The sequence below is a fragment of the Polyodon spathula genome, chromosome 27 (assembly GCF_017654505.1).
Source record: "Polyodon spathula isolate WHYD16114869_AA chromosome 27, ASM1765450v1, whole genome shotgun sequence".
NCBI classification, from domain to species: Eukaryota; Metazoa; Chordata; class Actinopteri; order Acipenseriformes; family Polyodontidae; genus Polyodon; species Polyodon spathula.
In genome coordinates this window covers 7,748,844-7,763,854 of record NC_054560.1, presented here as the reverse complement: position 1 = coordinate 7,763,854, position 15,011 = coordinate 7,748,844, and the positions used below count along the sequence as shown (strand labels likewise).

General features: G+C 43.8%; 1 protein-coding gene across 8 annotated transcripts in view; it reads left to right on the top strand.

Moving 5' to 3' along the window:
* Positions 1-15,011, top strand: part of LOC121301492 (unconventional myosin-IXb-like) — a 57,636-nt gene that overhangs the window by 13,360 nt on the left and 29,265 nt on the right. For all 8 annotated transcript variants that reach the window (XM_041230954.1, XM_041230958.1, XM_041230956.1 and 5 more), the window contains exons 2-3: positions 680-1,590; positions 13,393-13,487. In XM_041230954.1, the coding sequence (XP_041086888.1) occupies positions 754-1,590; positions 13,393-13,487 (932 nt within the window). In that variant the 5' untranslated portion in view covers positions 680-753. The remainder of the gene's footprint in view (positions 1-679; positions 1,591-13,392; positions 13,488-15,011) is intronic.

Genomic DNA, 15,011 nt, shown 5'->3' with positions numbered 1-15,011 from the left:
CAGAGAACAGTCTTTCAGCTCCAAACCGGTGACCTACAGCCAGAAAACATTGGGAGACTGTTGACCACATTATATTCTACTGTATCAGAACAGCTTCTACAATACAGCTGCCACAGTACAGAAAGATTTGTTTTTTGGGCTTCTGTTTTTGCCGCATAATTAAAAGCACCAAGTCAGCTTCCCACCGCAAGCAGAGTGTGTTTTGAAAAAAGCTCTACTGAAAGGTAGTTTTAAAGTTCAGATCTGCTGCAACTTTGCAGAGACGGCCGCAGGAGGATGCTGTGTGCTCGGCCCAGTATGATTTGCAGTGGATTGCAGTTTCACTATCCTGCTCACTTGTTGTCGAAGAGAGATACTGTATGCTCTGCATAGCTTTGTTCACGTCACAGTTTGTCTCTGTGGAGCATAACCTGCCCGGAGGCCGGGTAAACGGCATCGCCGTTTTTATACAAATTTCATTGCAAAGTTAAAAAGCCTTGTTGATTTTTAAGGCAGTCAAGAAACGGGGAGGCTATACTATGTACAGAATATGTGATTCTTTTAATTGGTAATTCAGAGGTTTAATAGATGGGATTTCACATCTTTTTAATCATATGAATTCTCGTTTTCAATTAAAGTATTGAAACGTTATGGACGATGGTACTAGCTTAACTGTGTTCTTTCTCTGTCTGTGCTGCAGGTGCTAGGTGGTGACCCCCCCACGCCACCCCCCCAGGCTGTGCGGTATGCTGAAGTGGGCCTCAGTGCGGCAGAATGAGTGTCAAAGAGGCTGGTGGGACAGCTAGCCAGGATGGGAAGGCCTATCCCCTGCAGATCTACCCCCGACTGGCCTCGAAGAGTTCTCCATGCTGCACGCTGACCGTCCCCAAGTCGGCCACGGCCGCAGCGGTCATCCAGGACGTGGCAGTGCAGCTGGAGCTGGACCCCTCCAAGTGCTACGTGCTGGCGGAGGTGAAAGAGTGCGGCGGAGAGGAGTGGGTCCTGGAGGCCAGTGACCTCCCCGTGCAGAGGGTGCTGCTCTGGCCTCGACGGGCCCACCAGGAGCACCCCCAGAGCGAGGGCTACTACTTCCTCCTCCAGGAACGCAACGCAGATGGCTCCATCCGCTACGTCCACTTGCCGGTCGTCTGCCAGGAGAAGGAAGCTCGGCGGCTGACGGCCCGGGGCTTTCTACCCCCGAGGCAGGCAGACTTTGACGACTTGTGCAACCTGCCCCACCTCACTGAGGCGGCCATCTTGGACAACCTGAAGAACCGTTTCCACAAGCACAATATCTACACCTACGCCGGCAGCATCCTCCTGGCCATCAACCCCTTCAAGTTCCTGCCCATCTACAACCCCAAGTATGTCAAGATGTATGACAACCACCAGCTGGGCAAGCTTGAGCCCCACATCTTCGCCATCGCCGACGTGGCGTACCACGCCATGCTGAGGAAGCAAGTGAACCAGTGCATCGTCATCTCGGGGGAGAGCGGCTCCGGCAAGACCCAGAGCACCAACTTCCTCATCCACTGCCTGACTGCCCTCAGCCAGAAGGGTTACGCCAGCGGGGTGGAGAGAAACATCCTGGGGGCCGGACCTGTGCTAGAGGTGAGAACCAGGGAGACTGTGTCCAAAATTGCCGTTTTTCAAATGATTGTAATGGCTTCTGTGCTGCATTTAATTGGCAGCCTTTGTGTTTTACAGGGGAATACAAAAAAAAAAAGAAAGCGAAAGAAGGGCTAATAGCTTTGTCATGATTCGTTACAGGAAAGTGACAAATAAACTTGTTCAGCAGATGTCGGTACAATATTGTTTGTAGTGGAACTAATCTAACTGTTACTGTGTGTCCCGTGTTTGAATTCAGAGGATGTGGTTCACACTTTTCATGTTTGGTGCTGCCAGTTTGGCATCCCTTATCTTTCTGTCTCGTTTCTCGGATAAGCTTTTGCTTGACCTCCGTGTGACTGTAGCGGACACTCATCTCTGTTGCTGGCAGTTAACCTGTAAACCCTGCTGTATCATTACTGTTATTCCCGTTTCCCCTATTTGCACGATTATACTGTAGTTTGGTAGTTCCCTTTGCGAGACCATAGAATGTGTTGATAAGTTTCATCTAGATGCTGCAGATTGTTGCTACCAGAGACTGATAAGTATGTCGGTTGTAAAACGTGTCTAATATCAGAAATAAGACTCCATTGGTTAGCTCATTGTGTCCTGCCTGTATCCTTTTTTTTTTTTTTTCCTCCATATTGAGTATAAGAGAATACTAGGGAGATTCGTGCAATGCTGTCGGTTGGGAGTATTTCAAGGGCTCAGCCCGTTGGGTGAGAAGTGAGCTGTGGAGTATGTCTAAGCATTCAAAAACCATCAGCCCCTGTCTACTGTGCACGGCCGAATGGCGACTCCAGTAGAGAACTGGCATTTGAAAGAGTCAGGGTTCTCCCCAGGTCTTTTTCAGCTGGGCGTGTCGCCCAGCAAAGTGGCTGTTGCCGCCCGGCTGAAAAAACTCAATCCACCCGTCTTGCAGGTGCTACTGTGCCTTTAGCAGTAAGGATTGATTTTGCTTCTAGCAGACCATTGCTTCGTGAAAAAAAATAAATCTTGGAACCACATGACAGCTGTGTTATGTCTTGACACAACATTTAACCAATCGGAGTTGAAGGGGAGGGTTTTCTGTGTTAAGCACTTTGAGAGGCTTAAACGTTAAAAATGATCAAAGCAAAAACAGTGACAATGAATGCAGGGGGTCAAAATGGGCCGGCGATCGGCGCAATCCACTGCCTAATACTATGTTTGCGCCGGCTACTTTATTAAAAAAAATATTAAGATTATTTTCAGGTATTGTCATTTCAATCCATTTTTTGTCATATTATTGTATTGTAAGGTGATGTATAGTACATAATAGCTATACATATGCTATCTTGGCAATACGTACCCAGGTGCTTGTGAGAGATATTGAGGGTTCATATATAAAGGTTGTACGCCTTTAACAAGAAAGGCATGAGGAGATATCTGTTGAATGTATGTCAGCTGACATACAAATGCTTCAGTGCAGAGGTGCTGGATTGTTACATTCTGGTTTCATGCACAGGTTATGATGGTGACCAAACGTGTGTGAATACTTTTGTATAAAAAAAAAAGTCAAAATGAACGTACAAAATGTAGAACAGTGAAAAACAAAAATAACCCTGAAAACAATTTAAATGAAGCAGTAAGCTCAATAATTAAGCTAAAAAGGAAGTGCAAAGGTTAACGTGTTTTTTTTCATGTGAGCTCCAATAAACCTGCGTTATCTTTCCCCAGTCAAATCGTAGCGTGCCTAAATAAGCACGGTAGTATTCCACAATAAAAAACAGAAATGAAAAAGAAAACGTCGGACAGAAAAAAGAGCGACCAGACAGTCAACGATAAGACAACACATTATTTAAATTCTTTGTTGTATTATATATTTAAGGTAAGGCAAGTTTATTTTTCTGTTCAAAGTGCTCCCGGCTATAATCTTCTGCCGGACTGCTGTACAGAATTCCTGGGGAGAACCCTGTGATTGATGCTGTAAAACTGATGATTCTTAGAGTTTGTCCCTACTGAAGTAAGAGTAACACGTTTCCTACAGTACTCGTGGGTTAAATGTATCCTGCGGAGCTTTCATTTATTTTATTTTTAAAAACAGTGCTTTGGACTAACAGCCCTAGCAAAGCCAATTTGTCGGGCTCAGCTGCTTGAAATGCTTGGGATGGTTTTGCTGTCAAGCTGGGGCTTGATTGGAGAGGGCCACAGTTAAAACATAGCGTTGGGGTCAGGAAACGCCCTCCAGAAGAGAGGAACTGCATTCCTTAAACCTTTCAACCAACACTGACATACAGAATACAGCCAGCATTACTTGCTCTGTAAAAAATCTCTCTGCATCCTTACTCTGAATCCAGTTTCGTTTTCCGAATTCGTGGAGCCTGGATAGCGCAGCCGGTGACGATGCAATCGTTTTTTCATTTTAATTTACCCTGGATGGATGGGCCAACCTTAGGGGGCAGTTTACAATCGCATCCATTCTTTGGCCTCTCCCGTTCTGAGACTTTTTTAAGGGTTGCCCAGTGTCATCCCATGTGTATTAACCCAGTACCACTTACAGCAGGATCATCGCTGGTATTCCACGGTTGAAATTTCCATGAATGAATTAATTCATTGGTGGATATGCTGAAGTGTCAACGGGAAGCAGAGTGCTCCACTTGTTTTTTTTAAATACATTTTTTTTTATAGAAACAGCCATATAGCAGGTGTGGCTAAGAGGCTAATCATATTCCCTGTTATGCGTGTGACCACCATTTAATTAAGTTCTGTGCCATACTTGCTAGGGTCAAGGGAGGCGGGCCTTGGGCTAATCCTTTTAAATGCAACTTGAGATGGCTTCCAAAACAGGCAATGCTGCTGTCTCCTTCAAAGCGCCCACAGGACGGTATTTAAAGATGATGCAGCAGCATGAGTGAGACCTGCCCTTCTGGTCTAAGGGAGGGAAAATTAAAAAGCAGTTTCAACTGGGCCAGGAGCTGCTGCCATGCTTGTGGTCTGCACGGCCTGGCATGAACCGTTCCCCTGGTCTGTTTCCTATCCCCAGAGCCAGCAGACTCATCAAGGGCTGAATACGTTCGTTTATCTCTCTAATCCATTATTATTTATAGTTTTACTTTAAGTAGGAGATGACGTTTCAGTACCAGAGCACAGCTTTTGGATGATCTTACTGTTATGGCCCGAGGGGATGTTTATCAAGAACAGAAAAACCTGGGAACTGAAATGAACGGATTTAGTTATGGACTAAATCTAGGCGAGGGTTTTCTATCCCCACTACGATGTGTAACCTGCTTTCTTAAACACCCAGCAGATCTTGCATTACTAGTACTTTTGTTGGTCCTGCTGTTATTTATTGTGACTCATGCTATTATGTCATTTTTTGAAGGACAATTCTTCTGTTTCTTTCCATTGCCACTTACACCAGAAGACTTTCAAGGTGTGGAAAGCTAGTGTTCGAATAACAGTTAACTCTCCATTAGCAATTTTGACTGCAGATTTATTTCAAGTGGGGTCATGCTGGCACAAAATGAGGTCGGAGCTCTGACTAAAGCTGTTTTCTCTGAAAGAAGTTGTAACCGAAACTGTGTCTGCGGGTGTATCCAGGAGGTGTCCCTTTCTCCAGCCCTGCAGTATAAAAACAGGCAGGACTAGACACGAGTCAGGCTGGGTGGAGCAGCGTGGAAATGTCCTGCTACAACATACCAGCATTTTTAGGTCCTGTTTTTTGTTTTTTTTTTTTTTTTTTTTTTTTTAAACAGGAGCACTCTCAGCAGATTGAAATAGTTGCATTAATTGAAACTTACTGTTGACGGCAAACTTTTTTTTCACGTGGAGAATGGATGTAGAGGCTGCAAACTCTACTGCTGGATGCTAGTTCACTTAATCCAAAACTAGTAAGGGATAATAATGCTGAACTCTCCTATAAATCCATTTGTTCACAGGCTTGGCTGTGCTGTACACGCGGGGCATTGCGGAACACATAACTAGCTGCCGTGTGTAAAAAGAGGCTTGAGATGGAGAGGCTGAGCGGAGCACTGATCTGGCTCCAGCACTAGTCAGAAGCCACCCGTCATGCTTCAGTGAGTTGCTCCAGTCTTGATGTGGGCTGCCTGCATACCGTGGAGCCCACATAGCCACCAAGTTCCCCTTTCAAGTCCGGGAGGAAAGCGGCTCAATTGCCTGGGTGATTTTTGGTGGTGTGGGTGGGGGAGGATGCTGAACAGTCAGGCAAGTCGCTCCTCCTACTGTCCAGTTAACCCTTGCTCTGCCACATGATGGGTGACTACAACGGTGTTGAATCGTGGTTTTGTTTCTTTTATATCTGGGCTTGTTCCTTGTCGTAACCATGTATGCCAAAGGACATTTGTGTCTCGTTTTAATTATTATTTTTTCTAAATGATCCCTTTCGTTAATCCAGGTCAACTAACTGAACTTTTACTTTTTCGACTTCCCTTGGTGCCATGCATGGATGGATGCTTCGTAGGAGTCTTGTCACTGAATCTGATGACCTGGCAGTCAACGGCATTAGTCATTGATGTCAGACTGTATAGCTGTGTGTGGCACAAAGCCCTGTTTCAGTAAAGAGTAGTAGAAACCGCTGCAGGCTACAGTGTCAAATAATTAAACTCCCCTCCCTGGCGCCCATGCTGTCGACCTTTGCTCTCAGTAGACCTCTGCATCATTCTGATGTTCATTAGCAAGGTGGTAGAACGCCACTGTTTTATGCATTTAAACCATCTTGTGACAAAGAAACGTGCCACTACTGAAAGTTCACCAGGATTGGTGAATTTGCTTGTTCTAGCATTGATATTACAGTGCGTTGTTCAAAGCGATATTGTTCTGCTTACAATGTCATTTGAGAAGGCACTGCAACTGGCACTGGTTTTGCAGTTCTAATTGCTATCTCAGTGCCCGCAGGCTTTTGTTGGGTCAGATTGCAATATAATAGGTACCTTATGGCAGATCTGCGTATTTTGAAATGTGTTCTTGATTGTTTTGAAGGGGGTTGTCTCGGTCAGTCAGTTTATAATGTAATGCTGAACAGGAAGTTGTTGTAATGGCTAGCAGCTGTGGGATAGACTGGTCCCTGTGTACCGGCCTCCTCCACTGGCACAGGGGCACAGACAGCAGCGTGCCGGGGGGGGAAGGGGGCTCTGGTCATGGACCCTCTAATATTTAACCAAAAAATCCACATGAAAGCATTGCGGAAACAGTTTCCAGGGAGGCACTTACTGCATTAAAATTAAGCACAACCTATAACAACATTTACAGTAGAAATGGTTTAGTTATGGATGAATTAAAGCATCCAGATAAATGATCATACTGTTGCATCGCTTTCTCAAAAGTCCTCAATTATTAGGTCTGTTTTCATTAAACCCTTGTATGAAACTCTGCATGCTGGAGTCAAGCCCTCTACCTTTGCATCCCTGCCAGTAATGGCTCAGCTTTGAAGAAAAAGAACGTCGTTCGTTTGTTAGAGTTCTTTAAGTAAGAGTTATTGGCTCAGGATGAAACTAAAGATTTTGGATTGGACTCTTGGACATAATCACCAATACAGATTCCATAAAGATAACTGCCAGTGCTCAAGAGTAAGTGCTTGAGGGGCTGGCTTTGCACTGTACTTGCTGGAAGTGATTTCCTTTAAGGGACACTGCATAGCATTCATGATCTCAAAGATACTTGCTCACTTGGAGCTAGCAACTACTGCTGTGGTCTCCGGGCTGTAAAGGGTTAAGTCCGCGCTGTTCAGTAATACACAGTAGAACTTGATGTGCTGTGCCTGTGTACTGACTGATATGCTGATTTTTATGCAGACCTTTTTGCATGTGATTGATCAGTCTCTGTGGCAGCAGCTTTCTTCCTGAGCAAACAGCACTTGTAAATCCCCCGGTAACGGATTCTATTAGCTCCTGTTTTAATCAATAATCTAATTTCCTCTGCTGTAGTTTTAATACAAATAGGGGACTGTGCTCTGTAACACTGGTGTGTAATCCCTTTGTTGCTTAGCAAAGTTTTATTTTGTATGCATCGTATGAATGTACAGCAGCCATCAACGTTTATGGGAGCAGTCGACAAACACTGGCTCCCCGTGGCCATTTCTGCAACAATGTGTAGAACCGCCAACTTTCTATCACCTGGCAATCCAGATAAACTTGTTGCTATTGCCTGTTATTGACTAAAGTGAGGTTTTGTGCGCTTTCCTGGAATATTTCATCGGCATACCAGACTGGGCTCTGCACTTCAGGTTCTTCAGTGTCTGTGCAAGTCTGCAAGCCTGGTCTTGGCTTCTCCAGATTCTCTGAATGATGTGATCTGAGTTTCAGTAAGCTGCCTGTCATGCAAAGTATGCGTTTTTTGTTTACAATCGCCTCTGGGATCATCTCAGTCTGCCAGGTTTTGTGTAGGCTGGCCACTAGCAATGGATTCCTGCTAGGCATACAATCCTCATGCATTACTCCTGTTAACAAACACTTGATCGCTGCGGGCGTGGCGCTTTTTCAAGCAACCGAATGCAATCCGTTAAAAAAAACACAAACAAAAAATGTGACCTAATAAAGATATTACATATGCCTGTTATGTAATTGTTTCACATTCCTATATAGTTTATTTAAGGAGCAAGATAACCTAATTTGTATATGCATGCGATTTGACATATCGTTTTCAAAAGGGGCCACTTTACTACATTTTCTGTCTCTGCTGCTGAGTGGAAAGCTGTATTTGGAAGTACAGTATAACTACCTTTTTACAGTAAAAATAACTTAATATCAACCGGGGGGGGGTGTACCGGCTTTACTTTCTGTACAAAACAAACTACCATATATTCCATTGTGCCTTGCTGGAGGGCCAGGGGTCAGTGTGAACTCCCATTGATAAACACTGGAAACTAGGGCTTTTCTGGGGGGTGGAGAGGGGGGCTTGTTTTGTGTGGAGTTATTCTGCCCGCAGTCAGCTAGCCTCTAGGTAGGCTTCAGAAGAATAAGGGCTTTGTCAGGGTTGTTGAACATGGTAGAGTAAGAATATTGAGGGTTATTCAGAGGGCTTTTAAACAATGCTCTTTGACAAACAACTTCCTTTTTTTATTATTATATTTTTAAAAGGCTGATTGAAATCACGCTACACTACCCATGCATAGCATAGACCAATCCTTCTCTTCTCTTGTAACTATTTTATTTCCATGAAAGGTATATCATGCTTTGAAGATGTAATTTAAGTGATTTATTCCCATCCAGGGACCATATGGCTGTTAAGATAATCTCTTTCTTTGATCAGATATCAGGTGGTCTTGGGTGGGTGGGGGGGGGGGGGGAATCCAATACAGATGTCAGGAAAGCTGTTGAAATGGGGAGGGGGTAGTTTTTCAACTTTTAACCTCTGGTGGCCTGGCATTTGGTTCCAAATCAAATGATTTTGGTGCCTGTTGAAACTTGCCCTGGTCTTGCTTTGCTCACTGCACAAATAGAGGATGTGAGTCATGCAACAGCTGCCCACCATGGGATTAGTTGAGGTCACCAAATTCCAGTTTTCATCCCAGAAAATGAACCGACTGCGCCACTCGACCACGCCAAAGAAGTTCCTAAAGTGAAAGTCCAACCTAGCCTCTTAAGGCTTTCACCTCCTCAACTACTTTCGATAGAGACCCGGCTGTAGGTCCTGTTGCTGACACCGCACAGATCTGAAGGTTGTGAGAGTAAACGACAGCCTTGGTTCAGCACAATGACGGCGATGTGTTTGTAGACAGGAATCTCACACCCGGCCTAATCTGGCGATCAGGACGTTGGGTTTCTGCACAGGAAGTGCCTCCCGCGGGATACTTCCTTGAGAGTGCCCTCTGCGCATTCCGTGGCGTTCACAGGTCCGGTATTGTTTGAACAGGAACTGAAGTAGATTTTTGTGTGTTTTTTTTTGTTGCTCATTGTTTTGTCTTGGGCGGTCTACTAGAACGTATGTCTGAAAGGATTCGCTGTACAGCGACTCTACGCTTGAAGGAATTGTGCACGAAATTGTGGTGATTGATGCTTCTGCAGCGGAGTAGTAGATCCGTTGCTTCTAGACTTTCCTTTGGTATTCCGTTAGCCTTCCTGTAGTTTTCCGGGGGGGAAGGGCAGGATTCCTTTAACCCCTTAATGTCCATAAGGCATTCATTTGTTGCCTTTATTAGTTAACTGGGGGAGGTAGGGAGGAGGGGCCGCCATATAGTTTTTTTGTTCAGAGTTGAAACGAGACGGTCCAAGATGAATGCTGGTGTGGGGTGGGTGCCACTCATGTATTGGACGTGTCTCTGTGATGTCATAGTTTGGGAAACGCGTTTGTAAAGTAAAACCTGCAGTGCTCGCCTGAAACAGGAGGAGGAAATACAATGGCTGCATCTCGCTTGAGCCAGCAATCTTTGCAATGTGATTTAAAGTAGTCTGTCCACAATTTGCATTGGCGTTCCCTGGCGGCAGCACAATAGGAGAAATCTGCAATTACAGTGCATTTGATCTAGAACTTTGCATTTTATTGTGAGGTAAATATCGACAATTGCTAAAATGGTTGAGATTTGCACGGTATACTATGCAACATCGCTAATGTTTACGACTTTGGGACTTCTTAAATCAAACAATAAATAAATTATTGAAGTGCAAATTAACTACATTTTTTCATGTGTTTATAGAGCTCTACTTGCAGATTCAAATTTCGCATAGAAAAGTTTTATCAAGGTTTTGCAAAACAAGGCATGTTGTAATCATGTTTTAAGCTGTGGGTGGAAGTAAAAAAACAGAACTAGCTTGGCTATTTGGGGAGCCCTACAATAGGAAGCTTTCTTTTCTGCCTGGGTCTGTCTCAGTAATATCGGCGGGATGGATTCACGTGCTTGGTTGAATTTTAGCCCTTTGCCTGCCTTGAATCCCCATTGTAAAGAGAACAGCTTCGTTGCACTTTAGACAGCTGTGTTATTTGATAACCAGCATTAATAATAGCTAGTCAGAACCATACAGATACGTACTGCAAGTGCTTCTGCAGTGTGAAGCCCCACCCTATGATGAGAGGACAGAATCGCCAAGGTCGAGTTCATTGTTTTCAATTCCTGTTCCAATTCCTTGTTTTAAAATCAATTCGTTAGAGGTAAATGATGTCTCTCGCCATAGAAAGAGTGTGTGCGTGTGTATGTATCTGTGGGTTTATCTGTATAGACTTGTATGTATTTGTACAAACCAGCTGTAAGGTGGTTTGGATTAAGCCACCTTCTCTTTTTTTAGATGACATACTCGATCAATTTGCTTTGAAAATGACCTTAACAAAAGCAATCTTAATGCCATGTGTTTATATAATTTATGTATGTATTTCTTTAAATCTTCATGGTCGACCTGCGCACAGCAGTTGTTTAAGAATCTTAGTTGTGTAACCCTGTTGAAACGAGAACAATCCCATACCTGTTTGTGGAAAACAGGAGGTGGGTTTCTGTGTAGGAGGAGGACTGGAGACAAGCTGTGACAAGTGGGAACTAGCTGGGCTGGTTCTCTTTTAAGGGTATTTCTGATTGGCAGTGAAAAATTGTGTTTGCTGTGAATTTAGACAATGCTGCGGTTTCTTGTGACCTGAGAGATGAAGGAGGAACGCTTTGGAGAATTGGTCTTCAGTGGTGTGACTCTTTCAAATGGAAAGATTTGGCATTGAATTCTAAAAACAAAGGGGAGGGGGGGTTGTTTGAAGGTTTTGAAACATTTCATTATAGCAGACTTGCCAATATATTTCCCGCTATATGTAATTCGAAAACGATTGAGTGCGAACAGCCAGTCAGCTTCCAGATCAGCTGGCTTCTATTTTGCATAGATGCTCGCTGGAACGTTGAAGTGCTTAACTGTGAATTGATACCATGCATGTCAATTTTGATTTATTCTGGAACGTGTCAGTACTGGAGTGGGTAAATTTGCCATCCTCGCCGACTACAAACAGTCCAGCTGCCAAACATCTGCACCAACAAATCCCAAGTACTAAAACTAATAAGAAATACATATCAGCATTCAAAACTTGAACTAATAAGACAACCAACTAAATGGACAGTGTCACTGTATAACCACTTTTCAGTTACTTTCTGAAGCTGGTCTAGAGACGAGGGAAATCACGTCTGTGACAAGACACCGTAATGAAGGCTCAATTTGCAGCTAATCAACAGGAAAGACACGATTGGTCTACAATTCCCAGAGGCCTCCAGTTTTCATGGAAAATAGAGTGCAGAGTTCTGACCTGAATACAGGGATTTCAGCCTGGATTGAGAAAGCGCTCCTCCCAGTTTGGTTGAAATATTAGGAACCTTTGCCGTGTGGGAAGGCGGCAGCATCTCGATGTGTTCAAGCAAGTACTGAACTTGGGAAACATGCCAGGAGTACATTTTAAATATCAGCAATAACCAAGCATGATTATTGCACAACTGCAACCCATGACAGATCTAGCAGAGCTGGTGTAAACAGGCTTGTTTCTAAGCCAAGTCTGTGTGTGTGTGTGTGTGTGTGTGTAGTCATTTGGATGGGTCAGTTTTCAAGTCCTGTATAGCTTTCAATATAAAAAAAATAGAGAGAGCAGGATTACGGATGTGAAATATTATCTGTATACAAACGGCAATCAACAATAAATAGTTAATAAATAAATAAAACAGTTTTGAAAAAGTTGAATGTCTGAAGCTGAAACTGTTTTCTGATAAACCAGCCAGCACAGGAGAAAAAAGCATGGAAGAGTTTAGCCTTACGCAAGTCCCCTCGTTACCCAAGAGTATAGACAGCCGTTGTCCAAGTAGAATCACTCATTCAAAACCCTAGCTGCATTTAAAGCAGGGAAAAGCAAACTACTCTCGTTGAGCCAAGCTGGGACATGAAGTGAGTAACTAATCTGCTGTGAGAGTAAAGACTTTAAAATAGTCTGTGAAACACTTAATTAACCAGCTGCCTGAAACCCTACTGTGTACTGTATCTTATTCAGATTGTCACCGTCTCGCTGGAACAATACAGGGCCTGTTACAGATGCACTGCGCTTGCTTCCCTCCCCAAAGGCCTTTGTTGCTCTGGTGCTTGCAGAACAGTGATGTCTATTCAACACCAGTGCTGCCTGAACCTCATGGCTCGGACTGGAATTAGCCAGTGGGGATGTTGGGTAGAATGTGGAGTATCGCTAGACAGCCGTCCCTATTGATCAGTGTCATTGCCCTCACAACTTTCAGGTCTTGTGATGCTGATCAACATTTATTTTTATTTGGTAGCGTGTTGACCTCTGGTTTTCCCGTGACCTTACAGTGCCCAGGAACCCTGAGAAGCCATAGCGTTTGATTTGTTCCGATTTTCTGTTAATGCCTATAATAACTGGGTGAGGGAAACACGCTATCCATTTCACCTCCGGGTTAGGGTTGGGTCTGGTTTAATGCCACAAGCAAAAGGATTCTTGGTTAGACTGCACTGAATGTATATTTGCACATAACAGAAAAGATCAGTTTTGGGGGGGGTTGGGGGGTACACTTTGAATGGCTTATAACTGATTATTACCATGTGTTATTGAACAGAGAACTAAGCAGCAAGCCTTGTAACGCATGCACAATAATAAACTGTAAATATAGTGGATAAGACAGACTTTGGGATTCCCCAAGCCTGTGAATTTCGGGTTCAGTCACGTTTCTGTCATACAAACACGTCAGGTGTGAAATGTGAGGTCCGAATACAAAACAACTCGCTTCTGTTCTATAGACCACTTTTAAAAATAATTAAATCTACATTAAACAACAAAAAAAATATTGGCAAGTCTATCTAGATGAGATATATTATTTATATAAATTGCTGCTGTTCTTCTAACATGCTTTTGCGTTGTGTTTTTGTTTTGCAGGCGTTTGGAAACGCGAAAACTGCTTACAACAATAACTCCAGCCGCTTTGGAAAATTCATCCAGGTCAACTACTTGGAAAGTGGGGTCGTCCGAGGGTAAGCAATTGCATTCAATGAAGAGCGTATTGACCGGCATCAAAGCATACTGTTCATTTCAAACGATCAAACTTGATCTCCTCTGGTGCTTCCCCCCCCCCCCCCCCCCCCCCCCCCCCCCCCCCCCCCCATTACATTCATATCGGCTTCCTTTCGATGACCTGCTGTGTGACAGGAGGAAGTCACATGGTGGCTTTAGCCCCTCCCTCTGGCGGCTCTTCAAAGCCTGTTACCACGGACAAGAGGAAACAAAATTCTCTAACGTGTCACTTCCTCTTTTCGATATGGAGATTCAGATCTGAAAATGGAAGCGTAACTAAATGTGAGAGAATGAGCTTCAGAAATGAACTGTAATTTAAACTTCAAGCATCTCCAGTGGCCTGACGCCTGTGTGTTGGAACAGTAATGTTCCAGCTAAAGGCAGCCCACGATTAGTGCTTACCAGGGTCTGTAAACCAGTGGTAAGTGTTTTTAGAATGGAGCAGAGCCTGGCATGTTAGCCTCTATATCCGTATACCCAAGTACTTGTCTCAGACTTAAGGGAGACTGTGCCATGGTGCAAGAGACTTCACTTTACAGAAAGACAGAGTAGAGGTGGGTGAATTACCCTGCTGTATAAACCAGTGACTTCCTGCAGCATCAGCTGGTATTCCCTCCGTTCTGTAAGAGTGTGCTTTTTAAATGTCATTAATCTTAGACCTGCCTTATGCAATTGAACAAAATGAGGTTGTGCTGGAAAGAGATAGCGTATAGCAAAGCCGTTCCACAGTTCAGCTGATGTTTAGAAAGCCTTTATCGACTCTGTCAATGTAGTGAAAGAAAGTGGACCTTCTGAGGAAGTATTGTTTTCTTTGCACCCGGATGTTTCGCATGTATATGCTTGTGTGTGTGAACTGTGGCTTGGATTATTTTCCCCTTGCACCAAAATATTTAGTAAAACTGGTTTCCTGTGTTCTGTAAATAGCCTGCAACAATTTGGATTCTCACCCACGTATTGCAGCTTTACACTACTATAGTAGCCTGATCTAGAATGGCATAGATACCGAGTTGTTTGAATACTTTCAGAACCGTGCGTTGGAACTCGTTAGTACAAGAATGATCCTGTCCTATTGTGCATGCAATGCTGTGTCTGTGTAGGAGGGGACCTTTGTACATGCATAAAAAAAAAATTAAACACAAACCATGTTATGCAACCAGACCTCCATCCTTCTACACCGTAATGCAGGGTCCTTATACAAGGGGAAAGTACAAGAAACTAATTCAAGAAGTCGTGCATTCGTCAGTGTACAAGACACTAGCTGAAACATGTGGCTCCTTGACTGAGTTTCGTAAAGATCTGGCTTGGTTTTGTATAGTTTTTAACTTGAGTTTATGGAAGATCTTCTTAAAATAGTTGTGCATGCCTTTTAGATGTAGTCACTGGTGTGGTATTTGATGAGGAAAGAATTCTGTTTCCCCTGTTCTAATTGATCAAACCCCTCTGAGTCAGCGACGACTCCTGCAATGAGTCAGGCTGTCTAGTTC